General features: G+C 41.8%; 1 protein-coding gene across 2 annotated transcripts in view; it reads right to left on the bottom strand.

The window, feature by feature from the left end:
- Positions 1-2,460: 2,460 nt before the first annotated feature.
- Positions 2,461-21,108, bottom strand: part of tbcd (tubulin folding cofactor D) — a 39,647-nt gene continuing 20,999 nt past the window's right edge. The window contains exons 15-39 of one of the 2 annotated variants that reach the window (XM_084071285.1): positions 20,277-20,334; positions 20,154-20,183; positions 19,666-19,751; positions 18,199-18,279; positions 18,010-18,083; positions 17,773-17,893; positions 17,184-17,244; positions 17,039-17,061; positions 16,894-16,925; positions 16,692-16,754; positions 16,166-16,242; positions 15,590-15,671; positions 15,105-15,223; positions 14,892-14,983; positions 13,852-13,992; positions 12,087-12,170; positions 11,649-11,807; positions 9,972-10,110; positions 7,060-7,181; positions 6,420-6,497; positions 5,146-5,232; positions 4,538-4,625; positions 3,688-3,797; positions 3,114-3,198; positions 2,461-2,698 (exon numbers count right to left, since the gene is read on the bottom strand). In XM_084071285.1, coding sequence (XP_083927411.1) covers positions 2,684-2,698; positions 3,114-3,198; positions 3,688-3,797; positions 4,538-4,625; positions 5,146-5,232; positions 6,420-6,497; positions 7,060-7,181; positions 9,972-10,110; positions 11,649-11,807; positions 12,087-12,170; positions 13,852-13,992; positions 14,892-14,983; positions 15,105-15,223; positions 15,590-15,671; positions 16,166-16,242; positions 16,692-16,754; positions 16,894-16,925; positions 17,039-17,061; positions 17,184-17,244; positions 17,773-17,893; positions 18,010-18,083; positions 18,199-18,279; positions 19,666-19,751; positions 20,154-20,183; positions 20,277-20,334 — 2,107 coding nt within the window. In that variant the 3' untranslated portion in view covers positions 2,461-2,683. Of the gene's footprint in view, positions 2,699-3,113; positions 3,199-3,687; positions 3,798-4,537; positions 4,626-5,145; positions 5,233-6,419; positions 6,498-7,059; positions 7,182-9,971; positions 10,111-11,648; positions 11,808-12,086; positions 12,171-13,851; positions 13,993-14,891; positions 14,984-15,104; positions 15,224-15,589; positions 15,672-16,165; positions 16,243-16,691; positions 16,755-16,893; positions 16,926-17,038; positions 17,062-17,183; positions 17,247-17,772; positions 17,894-18,009; positions 18,084-18,198; positions 18,280-19,665; positions 19,752-20,153; positions 20,184-20,276; positions 20,335-21,108 lie in introns of both variants that reach the window. The other variant, XM_084071286.1, reaches the window with a different exon arrangement.

Below are 21,108 nucleotides of genomic sequence, written 5' to 3'. Positions count from 1 at the left end.
GAGGGTCGACAGAGGCGCTAACTCAGCAGTTACTAGGCAGGATAGGGACATGACCAACGTTTTGACAATGGACAATGTGATCATTGACATATCCATTCATCTTGGTTTCAATGAATCCTTGCTTTCAAGGGTCTATCCCACATTGTAAGCATCATCGTAAAAACCTCCACAGAGGTCATGGGCTAATGACATAGCCGGATAACATACGTACAATTCTAAAAACAACTTCTTAATAGAATAGTTACACACAGTCAACTATTAAAAGTGTAAAAGATTTATATTAGCGCTTTGGATTTTGCTTTGTAACACAAGGGGTCTCTTGAGCATTTTGGTTCTGTATTTGTGAGATGGGTACCTACAGAGACCATTGAGCAGTACCAGCGTATGCAGAGGATAGCATGGCTCACAATGCTGGTTTCACATTCAATGGCTAGTGCCTCAGGGTGGCGCCACTGTTCTCTCTGCTGATATGCCAGGTACATTATTACCATTACTCAATATGAATTCTTGCATGGCCGCCCGGCCCTCCAACCTCACTCCACTCCGAATGGAGGTGTCTCATTTTAAACAGTGGATAGAATGTGCGAGCAGCTCACTCGCTGGGGCGTGGCTTTACTCTGATTGAGTGGCGACAGTCCTTCCGCTCCCCCATAGCGGGAGCTATTTTTAAATTGGCAAGAATAAAAATAATGTGTAAAAAATGATCTACAAGCTCATAGTGCGGCACGAAGTGACTTGCTATGAGCTTGCACAGTATATCTGCTATTTTTTAATAGCAACCAATGTGCTATATATACTGTACAGCTAAAATCTAAAATGACACAGATGCTTTCCCGGTTTTAATGGATTAAAAGCGTCGACTGCTCCCAATAGTTAGGATGGGTTCAAATGTAGAGGACAAATGCGCAAATGTACAGTGACAAGTACCCCAATAACAACTAAACCCTGATATGACATCATGGATTCTTTGCAGAATTTCAAACTGGGGAAAATAAACCATGCGGACATAGTGGCCAGATGATTATCAAAGCTTCGGCCGCACATTCAATTACATGATCTGATCAAATATACAAATGCAAAGCCCACAAGACAAAAATAACAGATTATTTTCCTTTTTTCTTTGCGAGGTTACATTTAAGGCAGAGTTTGGGAACTTTACAACGGAAAGTCCCCCGAACTGAAAGTCCCCTAAATTTCATTTCCACAGGAAAAGCAAAACCTCGTAGAATTAATCATATAAAAATGTAATGCAACAGAACAATGACTACTTGCCTCAGGGGTTTCTGCAATAATATGGTTAACCACCCAACCCCACCTAGGTCAAAACCATGTAACAATTGGACCGTTGTTGGGAGTGAGAATCCGAGTCGGAACCGATTGAAATAATGTGGACCTCATTGGTATCTAATGAGAAGGTCTGGACCAAATGGTGACACAATGGCTACTGTCCTCAATTCTACAGACTCCACTATCAGCCATGGGAATCGTCCAGCCTTTGGCACCTCCAATAACGCAAACAAAGTAGGTCTGCATGGGACCCAAGGGAAACCAGGCCCCCAGTGACTGTGAATCAATCTCCTAAATGGCAACCACTTCCCTGGAGAACACTTGGGCTATAGTTTCGGTTTCACCAATCTGTGTTGTTCTCGGTGCTAGTTACAGCCGACCAAAAAGGTAGCAATCTCTGCAAATACCCTCTTCCCCTGAGAGAAACATTTCATAAGACTGCAAGCTGGCATTCATTTAAAAACCACCTCACATACTGTAGTAAAATAAGGCAATTTAAGGATTTTGAGTAGGAAGGAAGGATTTTGAGTTGCAATAATAAAACGGAGGGATTAACTTGAGGTAATGTGCATTTTAGGTCAGGTTGCAGAAACCTTGTACAGGTTTTTCCAACCCTTGTCGAAAGAAGTTACTTTTCATGAAAGAAAAAAAAAAGCGCCTGTGTTCCAATGGATCCAATGCAGTTACTGAATCACAAGCTCTCACTAATACTTTTCATTGGCTAAATATTTATTTAAAAAAACACAGAGTTCAAACTGGTGTCCCTATTTTGGGCAAGTCATTGTAGGTGAACATTTAATTATAATCACTTTTTTGAAAAGCAGATCCACTGTACAAGTTCAGAACTTGTGCGCTTGTAGATCATATTGCTACTTTTGTGTGACACTGTCATATGATAAAGTATAAAATAGGGCATGCAATTATGAAAAATACGGAGTTACAATGTTTCTGCCCAACAGCGAGAACACCGGTATGTAATGTCATCCTGTAATGTCAATAGTGTATATCATGTACATACATGAATGCATTGTGTACACAGTCTATGTAGGTCTTTAGTATTTTATGTGGGTTTGAGATAGTGTGTCCTTTGTATTGTGTTAAGGCAGAGAGAGCCAGAGCGAAACAAGTACTGTATTCTATTGTACTATAATACAGATGACAATAAAGTTGAACTGATATAACTGAACTGATTTATTGTCAGGCCATGAAAAAAGATTATGTTAAATTGACAGATTGCAGTTTGATTCATCCCCAGTTTAATCATGTTCCATGTTGTGTACAGAAATGAGGCAGACCAAGAGAGGCTCTGGGAGGGCTGCAGTCACCTTCCAGTCCTGTGTTTCACTGTTTGGTCTTCCTCCTGGATGAGATGACGCTGTGTTTATAACCAAGGGTCCTAGTCGACAGGGCTCTATTGATGAAAGAGAAGTGATTAAGGTTATCTGAATGTGGCAAGGAAATAAAAGTACATTACATTTGCTATGTATAATTACAGACAGAAATGCAATCAAGCCCTTACTCTCCAAAATAGCTTATTGAAAGAAACTCCTTTAGTTACTTCGCTAACTTTAACTCCCTCATTAAGCACTAATTTTCTAGGAAAGTGAATCAGGGCTCAGAGTTCAGTAAGGGAGGCAAGCGCATGTGTCCAATAAGAAATATTGGACAAAACACAGAAGTTCACTTGTGTCCTTGTACCGAACGAATGGTTCAATAGTTAGCTTAAGGTTCCACAGAAATTCAATACACTTGTGTCATTAACAGTGAACGGTAAAACATAGGAAAATAAATTAATCAAATAAAAATCAATTCAGTTAAACAGTCACCTTGGCAATCACTTGGGGCCTGGCCACTCCCAACCAATCGCAGAGCTGATTCCTGTGTGTCCGTACTGTTGCAATGTCACTCTCCCTGAAGAGACAACAAACATGACAACATAAGGGAAACGCCTTACTGTACATACAGTACAGTCCTTACATAAATCTATATTTAACCCATTAAGACGTGAGTCCGATTCGAAAAATGTCTTGTAAATCCTAACAGTTTTCTGAAAAACGTATGTTGCTATATCAGTGGTTCTCAAACGTTTTCATATCAAAACAAAATGTTATGTATTTTGGCCGCAGATGCCCATCTCAAAATATTTTGTTCCAGGGACCCCCCAGAAGCAAAGATTTGAGTTTAAAATGTTTGCTTTAAAAAAGAAACCACGATTTTTCAAAAAATAGCAGATCTACAAGCTTGCGACGTGCTGTGAGCTTGTATATCTGCTATTTTCGAATAGCCAAAGTATAAAGTAATGGTTAAAGTGGTTACACAGATCGCTTTCCCGGTGTTAATGGGTTAATAATAGACAACATTTAGTCGGAAGAACCACTTAGCTAAATTGTGACCACAGACCAATTGGTGTCACTCAGCAGTGTCATGGCATCGTCCAACACCTCTGGGTCAACGACGTCATCATAAGTGAGCAGCATCTCGTACATCTGGCTGGCTGTGGTCTTCCTGATCTACACACACAGAGAGCACAACACAGTGGTCATTTAACTCTCAAGAGGACACAGATGGAATCAAAAATGGACCCTAACTCTGAAGAGGGTACAAATGGACCCTAACTCTGAAGAGGGTGCAAACGGATCCAAATGGCAAGATTTGGCACGGTCAATTGCATTTACAAAGTGCCTTTCAAAACAACAGTTACAACAACGATAATAATTTTAAAAATCATTACGTAAAAATATAAAAGAAAAACAGGAAAATAGTAGGTTCAACACAGACTAAAACAATAGACAATAAAAAGATGAATCGCTAAGAAGTAGAAGATAATCAATAGTAGCAGCCCTACTGTGAATTTTACTGTGATGGAAAATAGTTACATATTGAAAAAAGAGCATACTGAGATGTTCTGAGACAATATGGGCCTTCGCAGCATTTCATTATTCTGGATAGCCTTTGATGTTTCCCATACTGCTAAATACCCCAACGGGCACATCTTTTTAAGTAGAGAATCAACTAATACAAAGCACTTTTATTTTTGAAAGGCAATTTTCTGTTTTGCATCAGAACAATAATTCCTCTGTTTCTGTATACAGCCACCACAGAGCTGTCAAACAAAAAAAAACTAGATTCAGACAAATCTACCCGAAAATGTCGACACGGCGCTTTCAACACGAGCATTGTAGAGACGTATTGTACTGGTGTGGACCAGACTGTGGACAGATTGTTTCCAGCCCTAAGATGGCAGACGTACCACAGGGAAGGGGTGGCACAGCATCATCAGCAGCTGAAGCAGAACCTTCTTCCTCACCTCGCCCGGGAACTGGACCAGCCCACAGAAACTGAGACATGAAGACAGCAGCAAGAATCAATGGCACCCCCAATATCTAGAACAGGTGTTCCCAGCTCGAGAACCAAAAAGAGATATATGGTGTCCTCCTGGGACCCAAACTTACAAAAAATACTTTTACTGGTGTATTTATGATGATGGCAGAGATAGGGCTGTCACGATTATGACATTTTGCTTGGCAATTCATAGTGTTTCTGTCATTGAACATTGGAACATTATGAATAAAGATTACATTTCTTTTTGCCTTGCAGGCTTCGTAAACAAAAGTTGCACAGGGCAGATCTGACAAATAACTTACATGTTTATTATTTTATACTTTAAAAAAAAGAAGATCAATGCGACGCATTTTGAGCTTGCAGATCGGCTATTTCCACTATTTTTTTAAATGTTTGACAATATATGATTTTTTAAAAATGGAAACGATTATGCAAACAATTATTGCCTCAATAATTATCTCAAATAATTGCAATTAGGCGATTATGTAATAATAATAATAATGCAGAGACACTCACACATCTATACAGGAGCGTAGCTTCTGAAAGTCCTTGGACTTCTTCAACTCCTTGCAGAGCGCCAGCAGCTCCACACAGAACCGGTGACTTGGAGAAAACAGGAAGGCAAAGTTGGGCTCTGTGAGCGTCGAGCTTCCTTTCATGCATGGTGAAACTGGTGCTCTATCACTTGTAGGGCTACATATCCACATTCTCTCTAAGGCAGTGGTCTACAACGTGTTTTCAGGCCAAGGACCCCTTAGCTGAGAGAGAGATGAAGCAGAGACTCCCCCACTACAGTAGTAAATATGTCTTTTTTTACACAATAACCCGGCGTTTTCTTTATTATTATTTACAGTAGCTCTTCTAGCCCCCGATAACTCACATCTGGCCATCAAAGGCCACAGGACCTTTTTTATTGTGTAAAAAAGGCATATTTAGCCACCGGACAGAATGCCACTGTAAAAAGGATAGTGAAAATTGATAAAACTATAGAAAGCAGCAAATGAAAAGAAATAACACTCATCTTTTATTTACTTTAATTACAAGCTAAAATATAAACCTTGGTTGTAAAAAAACAAAGTTGTCCTTTAAACGACTTAAACCCTACTATATATACTTTGTAAACTTGACCTTTGGCCCGGTACTTGGACTCTACACCAAACCTCTTCACGGGAAAATAGCCGTTCTACAAGTACATCTGCTATTTTCGCCCCAGAATAGGGATGCGAGGGTTCAAGTGGTTAATGTAAAAATAAAAAAATGTAGTCCCTATTACACAAGGATTTGGCGGCCCCCCCAGCAGTATCTCTGAGGCCCCTTAGGGGTCCCAGACCCCCTGTTGAAGACCCCTGGTCTAAGGCTTTGCGAATCAGATTGGTTTCTCAAATACGGTCTTTCAGACCGACTATCCACACTGCTATTTGCAAGTGATAAGATCGCATTTGTCACCCTATCTGCATTGGTTGCTATGGTAACAACGTTATGACATAGGCTGAAGTAATGCTTAAGCTATACTGTGTTTGTAAGATGATGTCACTTGCCAAAGATAGACGATCTGATGCGTTGTGGGCTTGCAGATCGGCTATCTTCGTCAAGTGACACTGTCTTACGACAAACGTTGCGTTCGAGCATCCAGACTGAGACCTCTTTTGAAATTGGGATTTGACTGTGGTTCAAATCAGTTTCCATGTGTTTTTGTTGTGCTGTTCGGACTTCAAAACCAATTTGATTCCGATCCGGATCGGACAAAAGTCGGATTTGGGCTGCCAGTCTGAACATAGCCTTATACTCACTTCTCTTGGGTTGTGAAGATCTCAAAGCAGCTGTTAGCCAGCATCTGATCTAACATCTTCAGGACAGGAATGGACACCCTATGGGAGAGGGGAGAAAAAACACACCACGTTGCTTCACTTAGGTCATGGAGTAAGATGTCTGCTCTGTTTATCTGCATGTTAACAAAGGCAACATGAGCATATATGACAGGCACCTCAGAATACCGTCTGCAAAGACAGAATTCCAGAGGCCTCGTAAGGTCAGCAATGCTACCAGTCATTGTAAATGACAATCCATGACAAATTTTCGATAGTGTGGTAGATATTCTATATGAAAACATGGTTCCCACTGGAACACACTGAAGTAGAAGTATAATGACCATAACCCACTGCTATGCTTGGTTTTGGTAGGCAACAAAATGGTTTTGGTTAAAACTGTCAGTGAATCTTACTGCTAATCGCTGAGAACCTTGTTGTAAAAGTAATAATACACTCAAGGCCATGACATATTGTATTACTGTATCATGGTTGCGGGCGTTTAAAATGAACATACCAGTCTAATTTTGACTTCTAGCAGAGATTGCCCGTCTTCACAAAATGTAGCGTATATGTTATGTGTGTGTGTGTGTGTGTGGGGGGGGGGGTGCGTGCGTGTGTGTACCTGTCATTACGGATGTTGTCTCTGAAGACGCTCAGCAGTGTGTCTCCAAACTGTCCAAGAGCAGTGGGGTCTTGCTGGATCCCTTTCAGATGGTCAAACAGTGACTGGGAGGAAAAACGCACCTGAAGGGGGGCAGGAAAGTTAACCGTTTGATTTTAAATAAAAAATAAATTAAAAAAAAGCTCACAACATGCTGAGATGCGTTGTGAGCTTGTAGATCTGCTATTTCCAAAACAGTTGTGGTTAAAAGTTCAAAAGCAGCGGGAGCAACCTAGAGGTTAGAGAAACAGATCTACGGACTGGAACACCCATTGGTTTCATAGAAAAGCACACTGGGACACAGACACACACATTCATTGATACTAACAAACGGTAACCGGAACACTCGCCCCCATTTTTTCCGTGGACCACACGCCCACCCATGGTTCTTGTATTCTTCTATTTGTTTTACTGAGGTTAAGGTTAGGAATAAGTTTAGGTTTAGGCATAGTTTTACTGAGGTTCAGGTTAGGAATAAGGTTCGTTTTAGGCATACAGTAGTTTTACTGAGGTTACGCTTAGGAATACATGGTGGCGACCGTTCTTGTATTCCTAACAAACAACACAAGTCAGACACAGATTGTATCTTGACAACCTAAGCAGACACTATGTAGTTCAAAAAAGTAAAACCAGCAACACATTAGACTTGAATATTCCAGTGATTCGTCACTGAAACTCAAATAACTTATGGAACACGATGGGAAGAAGACGAAAACTATTCGTATCGTGACTGCTGCTGTGATTGGGAGGCTTGTTGTGTATTGAAGGTGGGAAGCAGAAATCAACACACAATAACATCATCAGTGATAATACATCTCCAATATCTCCCTTACGGCCATTTGCTTCATTTGCATCTCTTGGTGTTGTGCTGGTTGATTTGCAGGTGTACACAATGCCCTTACACACACCGGGAGCGGTGTGACACAAAATGTTATTTGTGTCATGTGTACATTCTCACAGAATACAAATATTAAGCGGCAATCAAGCAACGCTATTTTTATTTGGAATGAGGTTGATTTTTCACTGAGACTTAAGGCATCAACCTGTATGAATGAAGAATTTGTGTAATACTCGCGATCTTTGTTATTGTTTATTCAGCAAGCCCCCACAGTGTGTAAAGAACTTAAGAATGGCCAATTCAAACCAGGGATGGATAGTTTTGGCACCGTTTCCTTTCCAAAGCCCCGTCCAAACCTATGAGTCAGTCTGCTCTGTCTATGATGGTCTATCTGGGAAAGGCTAGGCGAGAATGAGAAGGAGGTGAAAACTAGAATAGAGCCAGATTGCCTCCTGGGGGAATATATTTATAGCCTGTTGGCAGATGAGCTCAGCTTTACAGATCTCACTGCAACCATTAAAGGCTTTAACCTTATTTTTCTTTATTATATCCACAAACACTAAAGTTTAAAAATAGTTAATCGGCCACAAATCATCCTGCGTGGGCAAGGATACGGGATATGCTTTCACAGGTTTGAGTCTCACTAAAGGAGGAGAGAGACCACTGAGCGCCTCCCTGTTCGGGGGCCTTGCTCCAGACCGTGTCTTTGTAGAGTGATGGGAGCGTGGGGTCAGGAGTGGGAAGCTGCTGACATGCTCTTTAGAAGTGCCCATTCATCAATGCAAGTCACCGTTTCAGATGGGGAAACGGCGGCTTTTCAATACCGCCTCCACTGATCTATTGGTTATGGATGAGCCCTGATCTTTGAAGTTTAACCCACAGATGCCATATTGTTTACACAGTGGAGTGGAGATAGGGTCAGAGTGATACAACCTGATATTTCTGTGTGTATTTTCAATAATTCTGAGAAAGTAAAAGCTTTCTTGGACAAAGTTGAAGTATATTTATGTGTAATGTAGAGCTTGGAATAGACTACATGATAAACTCTGGCTCCCCCTATTGGCTCAAACCCCCCAAACAGTGAGCCTGGATAATTATTACTTTTGACCACTTGCACTTGTTCTAGTATCAAATGTTTTGGTCACAGGCAATTAAGAATGAAGAAGTGGAAACAATGGGATTGATGGAGCAGACGTTTTTTAGATGTCCTGCTTTGCCAGTGACCTCCTTGCATACTGTTAACACATTGCTTTTTCATAACATAATATTACAGTTCACTAGGCACCAAGTATTTCTATTCTTTAAGGAAATAAATTGTAATTATGATCTGTTTTTCTTTCATCTGACTGCAGTAAACTGAAATATTATCCTTAAAAAAGGCAATAAAATATGAACATCAATTAAACATAAGATAAATAAATCACAGCCGTACATGAAATCTGAGCATTTCAGCCTCATTTAAGATTGTATTTCAACTAAAACCAAAACATTTTTGCAGTCCATAATTTATTGCTTTGGAACCCAAATAACAAAGACATTGATATAATATCACAAGAGAAAGGAAAGCTCATTATAATACTATATTGCATCGACTGTGACCCGTTCTATCAGGCCCACCATAGATCCTGTTTGGGTTGGCATACTGCAGTGTTAATTTCGTCAACTAAAACTAGTAGAGAAGAGATCCAGAAGAACTAAAAGACAAGTCATTTTTTGTTTGGTTGCACTCACTCTGAAAATAGCCGATCTACAAGCTCACAACGCGGCGACGCGTTGTGAGCTTGTAGATCGGCTATTTTCAGCATGCAACCAAGTGTAAAATCAGCCATTACGATGCCATCAAGGCCTGCCAAAATACATTTTTGTCTAAGAAATCAACTGTAGATTTAGTTGACAAAAATCTTATAATATTTAGTAGACTAAAACTTAAACTTTTCAGTTGACAAAAATATGACTAAAAGTAAATGAAATTTTATTCAAAAGACTATAACTAAAACTAAATAAAAATGTGCTGTCAAAATGAACACCAGCATACCGTGGACTCTGTGATTCCACCGACCGACACGGTGAGGCCCAGCAGGGTGTGGTACTGGTACTGAGGCAGTCTCAGCAGCTGGGTGATGTGGGGGAAGGCTTGAGACGGAGCGTTCCAGTTCAGACTGTCAGACGTCTCACTTGAAAAAAAAACAACAACGTTTAAGTCATAAGTTGGATGCTGTGACGGGTCTAGACAGGTCTTTGACACTTTCTGACATCTGTATTAAAGATAACCAAGAGGTTTCATGACGATCAGACAGATCACCCTTCACCCTGTTCAATTTCAAAAACATTTTGGGGACGTGTTTCAGCAGCATATTTACAACTTAACCCATTAAAACCAGGAAAGCATCTGTGTAATTTTTTGATTTTCTCACAACGCGTCACTTTGTGCCGTGCTGCGAGCTTGTACATCTGCTATTTTTGAAGAAAAAAAATATTTGAATTTTGAATAATTTTGAATTACGAAAAGGTTTGAGAACTACTGATTTAGAAGGCATTTGTAGAATCAGCCTTACATTTTAGAATCAGGTCATACTGGGTTAAGATATAGAGTATATCTTAAGTATATATACATATAGTATGGTTGTGTTTGGACAAACAAAGGCTAAATTTGCTCTAGGCCCATGCACATGTTTGGAACTGATGGCACCCCCTATTGGATGATCATGTTTACCTGAGTGTTGTAATGACTGGACAAACCACTTACAATTTAACAAATCAAAAAGTTTGCCCAGTCATCACAAAAGTCATTGCAAAATCAGACTATAGACTTTTGTCTGATTTGTGTGTGTATTGTTGAAACTTTCAGGATAGGTTTCAGGTACTTTATGTAGACATATCCTGCAAATGTTGTGGGGATTGGTTGTTGATGGTTGTTATCTTGACTTTGGTCCATTTATGTCCTGAACCACGCCCTTTTTAAGTTTATTGGTTAATATCTGTAAATGTAAATAAGATAAACACGTTTTATGTCGGTTTTGATAAGCTGGGTCCAATAATGATCCACACACACAAGTTGGTAGCAATATGACCTGCGGTTTAGGGGGAATTTAGTTATTCAAGAATTCAAAATGGCATTTTGGCAGAATTTAGTAGTTGAGGCAAATGTATAAGAATAGACCACAGACTTGTTATAGACAAACTGTCTGTAGCTCAAGGGTAGTGTAAAGTGGACTCACAGCATAGGAGCTAAGACCTTTCAAAGTTAAAATTATTGACCTTTAATTATAGCACCCCCAGGCCGATTAGGGTCGTATTTGTTGTGCAAGTAATGTGCACATCATCAATAATTGGTGAAATGTCTCTACCATTTACCATCTCATGGGAAACATGTGGCAGAAGGAAAAAATCTGCACAAAAATAGGGTTAAAAACAAAACACAGTGAGCGCACAATGACAGTCAACGTGGTTGTTTCAAGTTACCGACAAATTTAAAGCTTATTTGTGTTCCACCCGCAGGCCCCTTTTCACAGTCGTCTGCCAAAACTGATGACTTAAATGGCCGTTTTGAAGGTACAACATTTAAAGCCAAACTTGGTTAAAAAACCTGACCAGTGAGCCAGGTGGCGCTGAGCCCATGGATGTATAAAGAAGGCTTAACCGCTGACATGTGAATAATGGCAGACTGCCGATACCACCCACACCAAAAGGAGTGGCAGAGAGAGAGACTCACACAGGGAAAATGTTCAGCAGCTCCTCCCGGTGGGGGATATGAGGCACTGCAGGCTCTGTGCCGTGCAGGAGTCGCAGAAAGATTGTGCCAGCATGGGCTCTGTAGCGGTCGATCTTTTCAGCTGCCTGCTGGGCCAGGCAGCACATCATACGCAGCACCCTGCAAACAGCAAAGTATGGGATGAATAAATATCACATATATGAGAAGGTACAAGCAGCGATAAGACTAAGAGCCTCGTTGCTTGTATCTTGTACCGTTAAATCATGACTCCCTGAGGCAATGAACAAAGAACAAGTCAGAGATTGCTCGACGACAGTTTTATTGTGCTCCACCCCTGGGCTTTTTGATTAACAAAGCTTTGAAAAAAAAAGGAATAAAAAGGTGTGACACTTGGTTGAAAAAGAGACAGCTTAGATTGAAATTCAGCCTCTTACTCACAGGTCTGGAGAGAGCAGCTCTGGAGCATTGTTGACCACCAACAAGGTGACATCCAACAGACTGGACATGGCTGCCTCTCTCACCCTGTGGGGGCACACAGAAACAACGAGAGCGTGAGTGAAGGGGCATCCTAGGTGGGTCTGCAGACTAAGACAATATACATCAACAACATGCGTCAATACCATAGGTAATACATTAACCATATACAGCAGGTAGTACCAACGTCCCTGGTTTGATATACCCCCAGCATGGGACCCAGTGTTGATTTTGACAGCAAATTTTGATTCAGTTTTAGTCATAGTCTTTTGAACAAAATTTCATATTCATATCATGTCATATTTTAGTCATCTGAAATGTTTTACTGTTAGTCTAGTTTTAGTCGACTAAATATCATAAGATTTTGGTCGACTAAAACTACAGTTGATTTAGTCGACTAAAATGTATTTTGGCGGTGCCTTGATGGCGTCGTAATGCCTGATTTTACACTTGGTTGCATGCTGAAAATAGCCGATCTACAAGCTCACAACGCGTCGCAGCGCGACGCGTTGTGAGCTTGTAGATCTGCTTGTAGATCTTGTGAGCTTGTAGATCCGAGCGCAAATAAACATAACATGCCTTGTCTTTTAGTTCTACTGGATCTCTTCTCCACTAGATCTCTCACTAACATTTTAGTCTAGTTTTTATTTGTAGACGAAATTGTCAATATATTTAGTCTTAGTTTTAGTCATCATAACTTAGTTTTTATTTAGTTCTTATTTAGTTTTCGTCAGTGAAAAAAGACAGTCGACGAACATTTTTCGTCATAGTTTTAGTCGACGAAATCAACACTGATGGGACCTGTGTTGCATCAGCGCTCTGTCCCCTAACCTCGCTATCAATCCCCCCTGACATGTCCAAATAAAGCAAATAGATAACACAGGGATTCAAATAGTCAAATAGTGCGTCGCGGCTGCAGGGCACAATTTGTTTGTGTGAAAAAATGCTAATCAGGGCATTCGTTCAAAACTGTTGAGCAACGCTCTCAACTGAACAGGTGGAAACAGGTGCATGTGCTGTACGATCAATGGAACGGTGGTTTATTGGCTTGGTGGAAGAACATGTTTTAAGGTGAACAGCAACAGAGAACGCCTAGGGGGACGTGAGTGGTATGTGCCCTTACAGTATGATGTGTGCATTGGATCCAACCTGGGAAAGCAACGCCTGATTTTATACTTTGTCCTACGCCAAAAACAGCAGATGTGACACCGAGCTTGTAGATCTGCTATTTTTGGCATAAGAGAGAGAAAGAAGGGAGAGCCTGATGGACTGCGTATGTGTATGCGAACAGAAAGCGAAGAAGTGATTATTAAAGACAGAAGGGAAAAAAGCAGCCCATCCCAAAATGGAGAGGCAAGTGACAGGCCTGGTGGCATTCCTATGAGCAGGTAAGCATGGCCCCGGGGCCACCATAGAGACAGGCGTGACACGTCCCAATGACCCTGGGTGGAGGGATGGACAAACATACAAAGAGGATTCCGTCTGGCGGGTCATCCCTTTTCCTCAAAGCATACGATTAAAACAAATGTCGGTGAGTGATTGTTTATTGGTGTGTGTGTGTGTGTGTGTGTGTGTGTGTGTGTGTGTGTGTGTGTGTGTGTGTGTGTGGTTGTGTGTGTGTGTGTGTGTGTGTGTGTGTGTGTGTGTGTGTGTGTGTGTGTGTGTGTGTGTGTGTGTGTGTGTGTGTGTGACAAAAACATTTGTGTTTCTACGGTCAGAGATGACTCACCAGGCCCCGACATCTCCTCTACTGTCTATGGTGTAGTCGTCCATGCCGCCGAGCAGGGCTCTGTACATTCCTGCTACATTCTCCACACAGACAACGGAGTCTGAGGGCCCATTGGCTTGCACACCTACTGTCAAGCACACTCTGAGAGAGAGAGAGAGAGAGAGAGAGAGAGAGAGAGAGAGAGATGCAGACAGACAGACAGACAGAGATAAAATCACAACATGTTTGCAGTTATGTCCATTATAATATCATATGAAACAATATTTTGGGAATACATGGCAATCATTTTAAGCCTTCTTGAAAAGAAAACTGAAAATGTGCACAAGGAGACATGTCAGGTGGCATGAGCGAGGCAAAATGAGGATTTCTAGTTAAAGAAGCAGAGACAAAGAGAGTGACGGAAGCGTGGTGGACAGACGTGTCATTCAGGTCCTGCAGGTATGGGCAGGTGGCTGTTTATTTTAGCCTTATGAGCAGCACCTGAATTGAGCGCATAAGCCACCAGACACACAAGATGTGGGTGGGCAGAGGCCTGGGAACTGCAGAGGACTGTGGGATATACGTGTGAGACAGGCCAAAAGAGGACAACACAGAGACTAGACCTAGAGCCTAGGGATAATATTATTAATATTATTATCGTGATGAAAAACTAATCACAATAATCGTATCAAGGAGATTCATTGTGAAATTGTCCTCCGTCATACACTAGGATGAATTCGCTTTTGTTGAGCTGCAAATTCAGCACCACTTAAACCCTCTGTACTTGATATAACGGACCTGTATAGAGCGCATTTGGTACACTCTTATTTCACTCTACACAAATTGATTCGCCAAAAATAGCAAATAGCCGAACGATCCACCCTGGAATAGGGATGCTGGGGGTTCAAGTGGTTAACACAAGTGGCATTTTAAGTTTTAAGCATTTTTTGATTATCACGAGAATATCGTTAATCGCTATTATTTTTGCCACAATATTCGTGACATGTCATTTTCATATCGTCCCATCCCTACTAGAGACGCACGCAAAATGTGGCACTCACTGAGCCATGGCTCTGATCACATCTCTCCTGGCCTCTGTGAAGCTCACTTCCTTTGGGCTAGATTTACACGCCTGTTGAAGCCCCTCCAGGATCTAAAAAACAAACATGAACACACACACACACACACACACACACACACACCTATATTATACCTATATACTGTGCAGTGAGACGGGTATACTTGAATAGCTGGTACGAGCACTGTAAACACACCTGCTGCAGTTTGCCAACGATCATGAATCTTGGCAAACAGCCCAGAGCCAGGGCCGAGCCGCAACGAGTCAGCACCACTGGACTCCGCAGCCCTTCGATGTACTGGGACACCAGGACCTCTGCACACGCACGCACGCACGCACGCACGCACGCACGCACGCACGCACGCACGCACGCACACACACACACACACACACACACACACACACACACACACACACACACACACACACACACACACACACACACACACACACACACACACACACACACACACACACACACACACACACACACACACACACACACACACACACACACATTCCAGCTACAGTATGATAATATTGTGTAAAAACTAACGGGTTCATGAGCTCCGGCACCTAATCATTTACAAATTAAGCACTGAATGTAACCACATTCAAAACCCTGACGGGTCCATTTGGTTACACTTGTAGACTCTCAGAATTCCCTATATTCCTACTCACCCTGCATTTTGGAGTCAGCTGGGCCCGTCTCTGTCTGGTAGTACTGGTCACACAGAGCGGCCAGGGCTGACACCGCTGCATCCTAACAGAGACGGGAAGATAAAACGTTTAACCCATTTAAGGTCCTTTCACACGGCAAGCGGCCATGTAATTCATTTTCAATGAGAGGCGGGCGATTATTTGGGACACGCGGAGAAGTTGAGGGGCGGTGAGGCGAGCGGGCGCGGTCCTGTGAAACCTTCGCGCGCGTGCTCATTTGTGCATGCGCGCGCGGGCGGCAAGAGCTGGATTATGGTGAGCTTCTGTTTTCACCGCTCATACTACAGCGTCACACAAAAGTATCAAAAGTAGAAGATCTTGTAGATCTGCTACTTTTGCTTTATTTCTATTTGAATCCTGAAAAGTAACGGTTTTGGAGATATGAGGTTTTCACCCGACAGAGACGATATATACTGTAGCAACGTTCTTCTTTTTCTTCTTCAGAAAACGTGGGTAGGATTTTGATGCCGTTTTTAAAGTCGGACTACAGGTCTAAATTGGTTAAAGTGTGGGACCGGGATTCCGTTATTCACATACCGTGATGGCGTCCCTCGCTCCAGTGGACACCAGATGAAGGCTCTTTAGGGTGTCATCAATCAGCCACTGCCAGCCGGCTGAAAGCCACAGTCACAAGTATTACACACCAGCCCAGCAACCATACAATAATACAATACCACAGACCAGTGATTCTGGTTCTCAAACACTTTCATGTCAAGGACCCATAAAAAGGTATATGTATAAGGTTGCAGACCCCAACCTGAAAGGATTTTGTGCCAGGGACACGCACAAGAGAAGATTTGTCAACATTTTCCACCATTTTACGAAAATACATCTACATCTACATGCTCACAACGTGTCACGTCGCAATGCGTTCTTTGACGTGTCACGTCGCAATGCGTTGCAGCATGTAGATAGGCATGAAAATGAAAAATAAAATGGTTTTAAGTGTTTAAGCTGTTCCTCATTTTGCTGGGGATCCCCTGGAACCCCCTCAAGGGAGCCCACTTTTGAGAACCAGTGCCACAAACACCCCCAATTAAACAGGAAAGTAAAGACAACTTACTGATGACAGGGTCGTCCTTGAAAGGCATTTTGGAGAGGGACATCTTTTCTATGAGAGTACATACTGTTGGGAGAAACAAGAGTCTATCTTACATAATGTATTATTAAAGGCCGCTGCTGACATCAGGTCGTTAAAACCTTTCTTCTTTTCGAATTACAACCTATAAAAGTGTGTCTATTGTTTGATTTGGAGATATACGTACCTGCTGGCCTCATCAGCTCACCATACAATCCCCTACAACAGAGAAACAGCATTAATATTAAGCCAAAAGGTATAGTCAAAAGCCTCTATTGTGTATAGATTCTTTAATGCCAAAGAATATCCCAAAAAATATGCATTTGGATTACCTGTATTGCTTGCGGTCAAAAATCTGGCAGGAGAGGAAATGACAAATGTTGTCAGAGATGAGAAGACAGGAGATTTTCAACATGAAAATCTCCTGTCTTCTGAAAATACAGTGAGATACAATATGTTTTCTCAAACGACACTGACCTTCTGGTGAATGCTTTTTAAGCCGTCCACACATTCTGAAGAGATGTAGTCCACCACGGATCTACAGAGAGACCATGTTCTATTAGTTATGTTTGGAGCTAACGGACATGGCTACAGAGCCATTTGCTAACTGGGGACCAAACATGAAACTGACACTTCTTACTGAAATGACTTAACACTTTAAACCCTATATACTTCATTGACCCGAGTCCCCCAGGGGTCCATACTTGGCCGCCAGCAGGTTTTTTCCCGCGTGACTCACGTTGGGATGCTTTGTGAGCTTGGAGATCTGCTATCAATATTTTACACTTCATTTTCCTCATTTCTTTTACTGGCTGATGTAGATACAGTAGATAAAGCAATAGATAACAATCTACATGGGAAATCCGTCCAATCAGCACATGTGACCCAGTGCGATGCAACACCAGGATATGCTATGCAAGATAAATGTCTCCACTTCTGTTCCTAGCTGCGCTTTGAACCTACTCACCTGTACAGCGTTTTGTGTGCACTCAATCTGTGGGTACGTAAAATCTATGACGCCCTAGGCTAGCCTTGCAATTTTACGACTTCTGTGCGGAGAGGTTACCTGTTGTTGTTGTGTGTGCCCAGCTTGTGCAGGGCGTGGGTGATCTCAGCACATGCCAAGATAGCTCCATGACGACTATGGAGGTCAATACCCATCGCCACGGGCAACAACTGGGGCAGAACTGGAACAGACATACCACAAATAATTACAGGCCTTAAGACCATTGGTAAAATGTGTTCTTTCTTTTCCTCAGGCATTCTCTATTGCCTGGGGAACAGGTACAGTGACATTGTTTACCTGTCGCTGCCATATAATCGGGCGCTTGAGGCGTTAGGTTGTGGAGAGCTTTGGTCGCAAGCTCCCTGATCACTCTGAAAACCAAATAAAAAACAATATCACCCATCTTAATCCCCATATAGTGCAGTGCCGTGACAATACTTAATTTTACACATTTTTAGTCAGGACCGGGATAAAATAAGTCCTTACGCATCCCAATGGTTGATCTTCATGGCTACCAGGTGTTCTATCATTGGCTTGGTGTACTCTGGGAAACTAGCTACGTAGACACTGTTGCAATGGAATAAAAAACATCTTTAGTTACAGTATACACACCTTTTCACACTTAAATAAAACTTTATTTTTTGAAGAGTCCAAATTTATTTCCAGTTGCAGTGCTTGTGAATAGCACTAGCTGACAGGAGATAAACATGGACGTAAGCTGTTCCCTAATAACACAATTACACTGTCAAGGTGTATACCGCTGCTAAGATTCACAGCAAACAGGTGACAAAAATGGAGGTTGCAAGTCTTATGCATGAAGAATCTGAAAGTAGTTAGGGTTCAGGGATGTCACCATTATTAATAATAATGCATCAGTTAAGGAGTATATGTCTCGGTTTGAGTTTATTTGACAAGTATACGTAGCTCTATGACCACTCATGCCCTGGGGCTAGCATCTTTCTCCATTTTAGCTAGGGAATGTTTGCTCAGATGGCAGCGTAGGTGACAACTGTAAGAAGGGCGTGGCTGTGTTTTGTTCTATAGTGACATTTCACTGCACACAGTTCATATCTTAAATGGCAGACTTACATGCTGACAGGCATATGTCTTGAGTACAAAAGAAGGCTGCACCACATATTTTACATATAAACCACTTGTCAGCCACTGTATACGTACATATAGACAGGTAAAAAGTGCAATGCTTGTCAATGCTTTCAGGAAGCAGTACTGCCAGCAATGAATCAAAATATATGCTACTCACAGGTACGTGGTCGTATGGTAACATAATTATATGTCATGAGTGCGTTTATGCATCTGTTAGATGCAACTTTATGACAGTTGAATAAGCTTTTGTGGTGATCTTGGACAGTCTCCTGACTCTCCTCATTAAGAATTTCAATTTGAGTGGTAATGTTTGTTTACAGGTTGAGACCGGTGAGTGCACTCCATCTTCGTGTATTCATTTAATTTTTTATGACAGTTCCACACAGAACTTCACAGTACTCCTGTGAAACAGAGCGGCTCTGCTGTGAAAGTGTCTCCGACATTAGTGCACACAAGAGAGAGAGAGAGAGCGAGAGTGAGAGAGAGAGAGCAGCCGCAGCGAGGCGCAGAGGATTTGAATTGTAACTGATTTGCAGACAGTGATGATAATACATTACCGTGGGTTTTTTAAGCGGTCAGGATGTCCAGAGGGAATTAAATGTTTCGGTCTTGGCCATTAAAAAAAACGGTCAAAACCGGCAAATACCGGACTATCATGACCTCTGGGTTGTAGATATGCTATTTACGCTTTTCTTTTTGTCATTTTTAGACAATTTGTTTTAAATCTATGTCTATAATGACATGCCCAAAATGGAGAAAAAGTGCTAGGACAACAGTTCTTTGTGAGTTTTGTGACGATACAAAATGAAGGCTGCGTGGGAAAGGCCTCCAAAAGGATTTCTCTCTTACCTAATGGTCAGGTAGCAGTTGTTAAGGTTTCCAACAGCATAGTAATCTGCAGCAGTTAAAATGTCAATACCATGAGGAAATGTGCCCTATATGGGAGAAGAAGATGTTGAGCCAAACAGACAGTGGATATATCAGAGGAATTTCCAGTGTGCAGAGTGTGAGAATGGCCCTAATGATTGGTGGCGAGCAGAGGATGACATGATGGGGAAATGAGTGATTCAGTTAACTTAACATAATGCTCAGATCAAAGGATTTACAGAGATTTACATTATGGCTCCACTAATGTCTGCCAGATTTAACTGTTTGACTAAGTGCCCTGTGGCCAAGTGCAGGTTGATCACTTTGAAGGCCGTTACTTTGCTTACAAGACTTTCACCACAATAAAACAAGTTCAAACAAGATCTGGATGTTTCATAGCCTGAAATCACAGTAATTCTGTGAGTTGTGTAAAAACGATAATTTAATACTTTGTCACTGTGGTCACAAACCTGTCTTCCGACATTCTCCTGGAAAGCAGCCTGGGACAGAAACAGACAAATGAAGTCAGGTTCTGTCATATCTTTTGCCTGCACAGATTTTACAAGTCAACGTTAACGCACGTAGGCACTTACTGATGCGGCTCTCCTGCAGTTGACATTTCGATCAAACACGGCTGTGATGAGCAGAGCACTGCAGAAAGAAACACAGACCAGGACACAATGGAATAATGGTTCTGGTTAAGTTCACGTCTCATTCTGCGATTCATACTGTAGTACGCTGACTGTGACGGTTAATGTGTAGCTGAGTGCACACTAAGCATTTATAATTTGCTCATATTTCAGGACTAAATCATTGTCTTGGAACGGGCCTTGTGTGCCATCACATGCGCAGGTTCCCAGAACCGCATGTTAAGTTGGTCCACTGCCAGTAATAAGCTGACACAGGTCCTTGATGATTAAGTATGAATCCTCCGGCGGCACTGAAAGTGGGCATGTGATTATGCCATGGCCCTAAAAGCCCTATTTAATTTATTGCTTCTCAGTCTTTCATGGGTCTGTGAACGTTAGTTGTTGAAGAAATACTCAGCAACCAATTTAAATATACAATATTTGCTGCCTGAGACAAACTGCTGCAAGATCTGTTTGCTCTCAGCTCTGTTCCCTGGAGTCCCTTGTCTGCTAACATTAAAACCTAGGCCTGGAGGTGGACACAGGAGCATTTCTTAGTGTCTGAGGCCTGGAGGTGTGGAAATAAATAAAATAAACTTGATTCTACAGTGGACAACGCCCTGGGGACATCCTGAACCCAGTGTGGGGATGCTACAGCAAACAACAAGTGGAACGTGCACCAGAATATGTTGCAAATATCTGTCACAAAGGTTGCACTTTATTTGAAATGCCACATCAAAAATGGTAGTGTGGATGTCATCACGCTGTGAGGGATACACAGCAGGACTCAGCTTGT

The sequence above is a fragment of the Gymnoscopelus microlampas genome, assembly GCF_963454915.1.
Source record: "Gymnoscopelus microlampas genome assembly, chromosome: 11".
Lineage (NCBI taxonomy): Eukaryota > Metazoa > Chordata > Actinopteri > Myctophiformes > Myctophidae > Gymnoscopelus > Gymnoscopelus microlampas.
The sequence above is the reverse complement of the archived record's forward strand: the minus strand, read 5'-3'. Positions and strand labels throughout refer to the sequence as shown.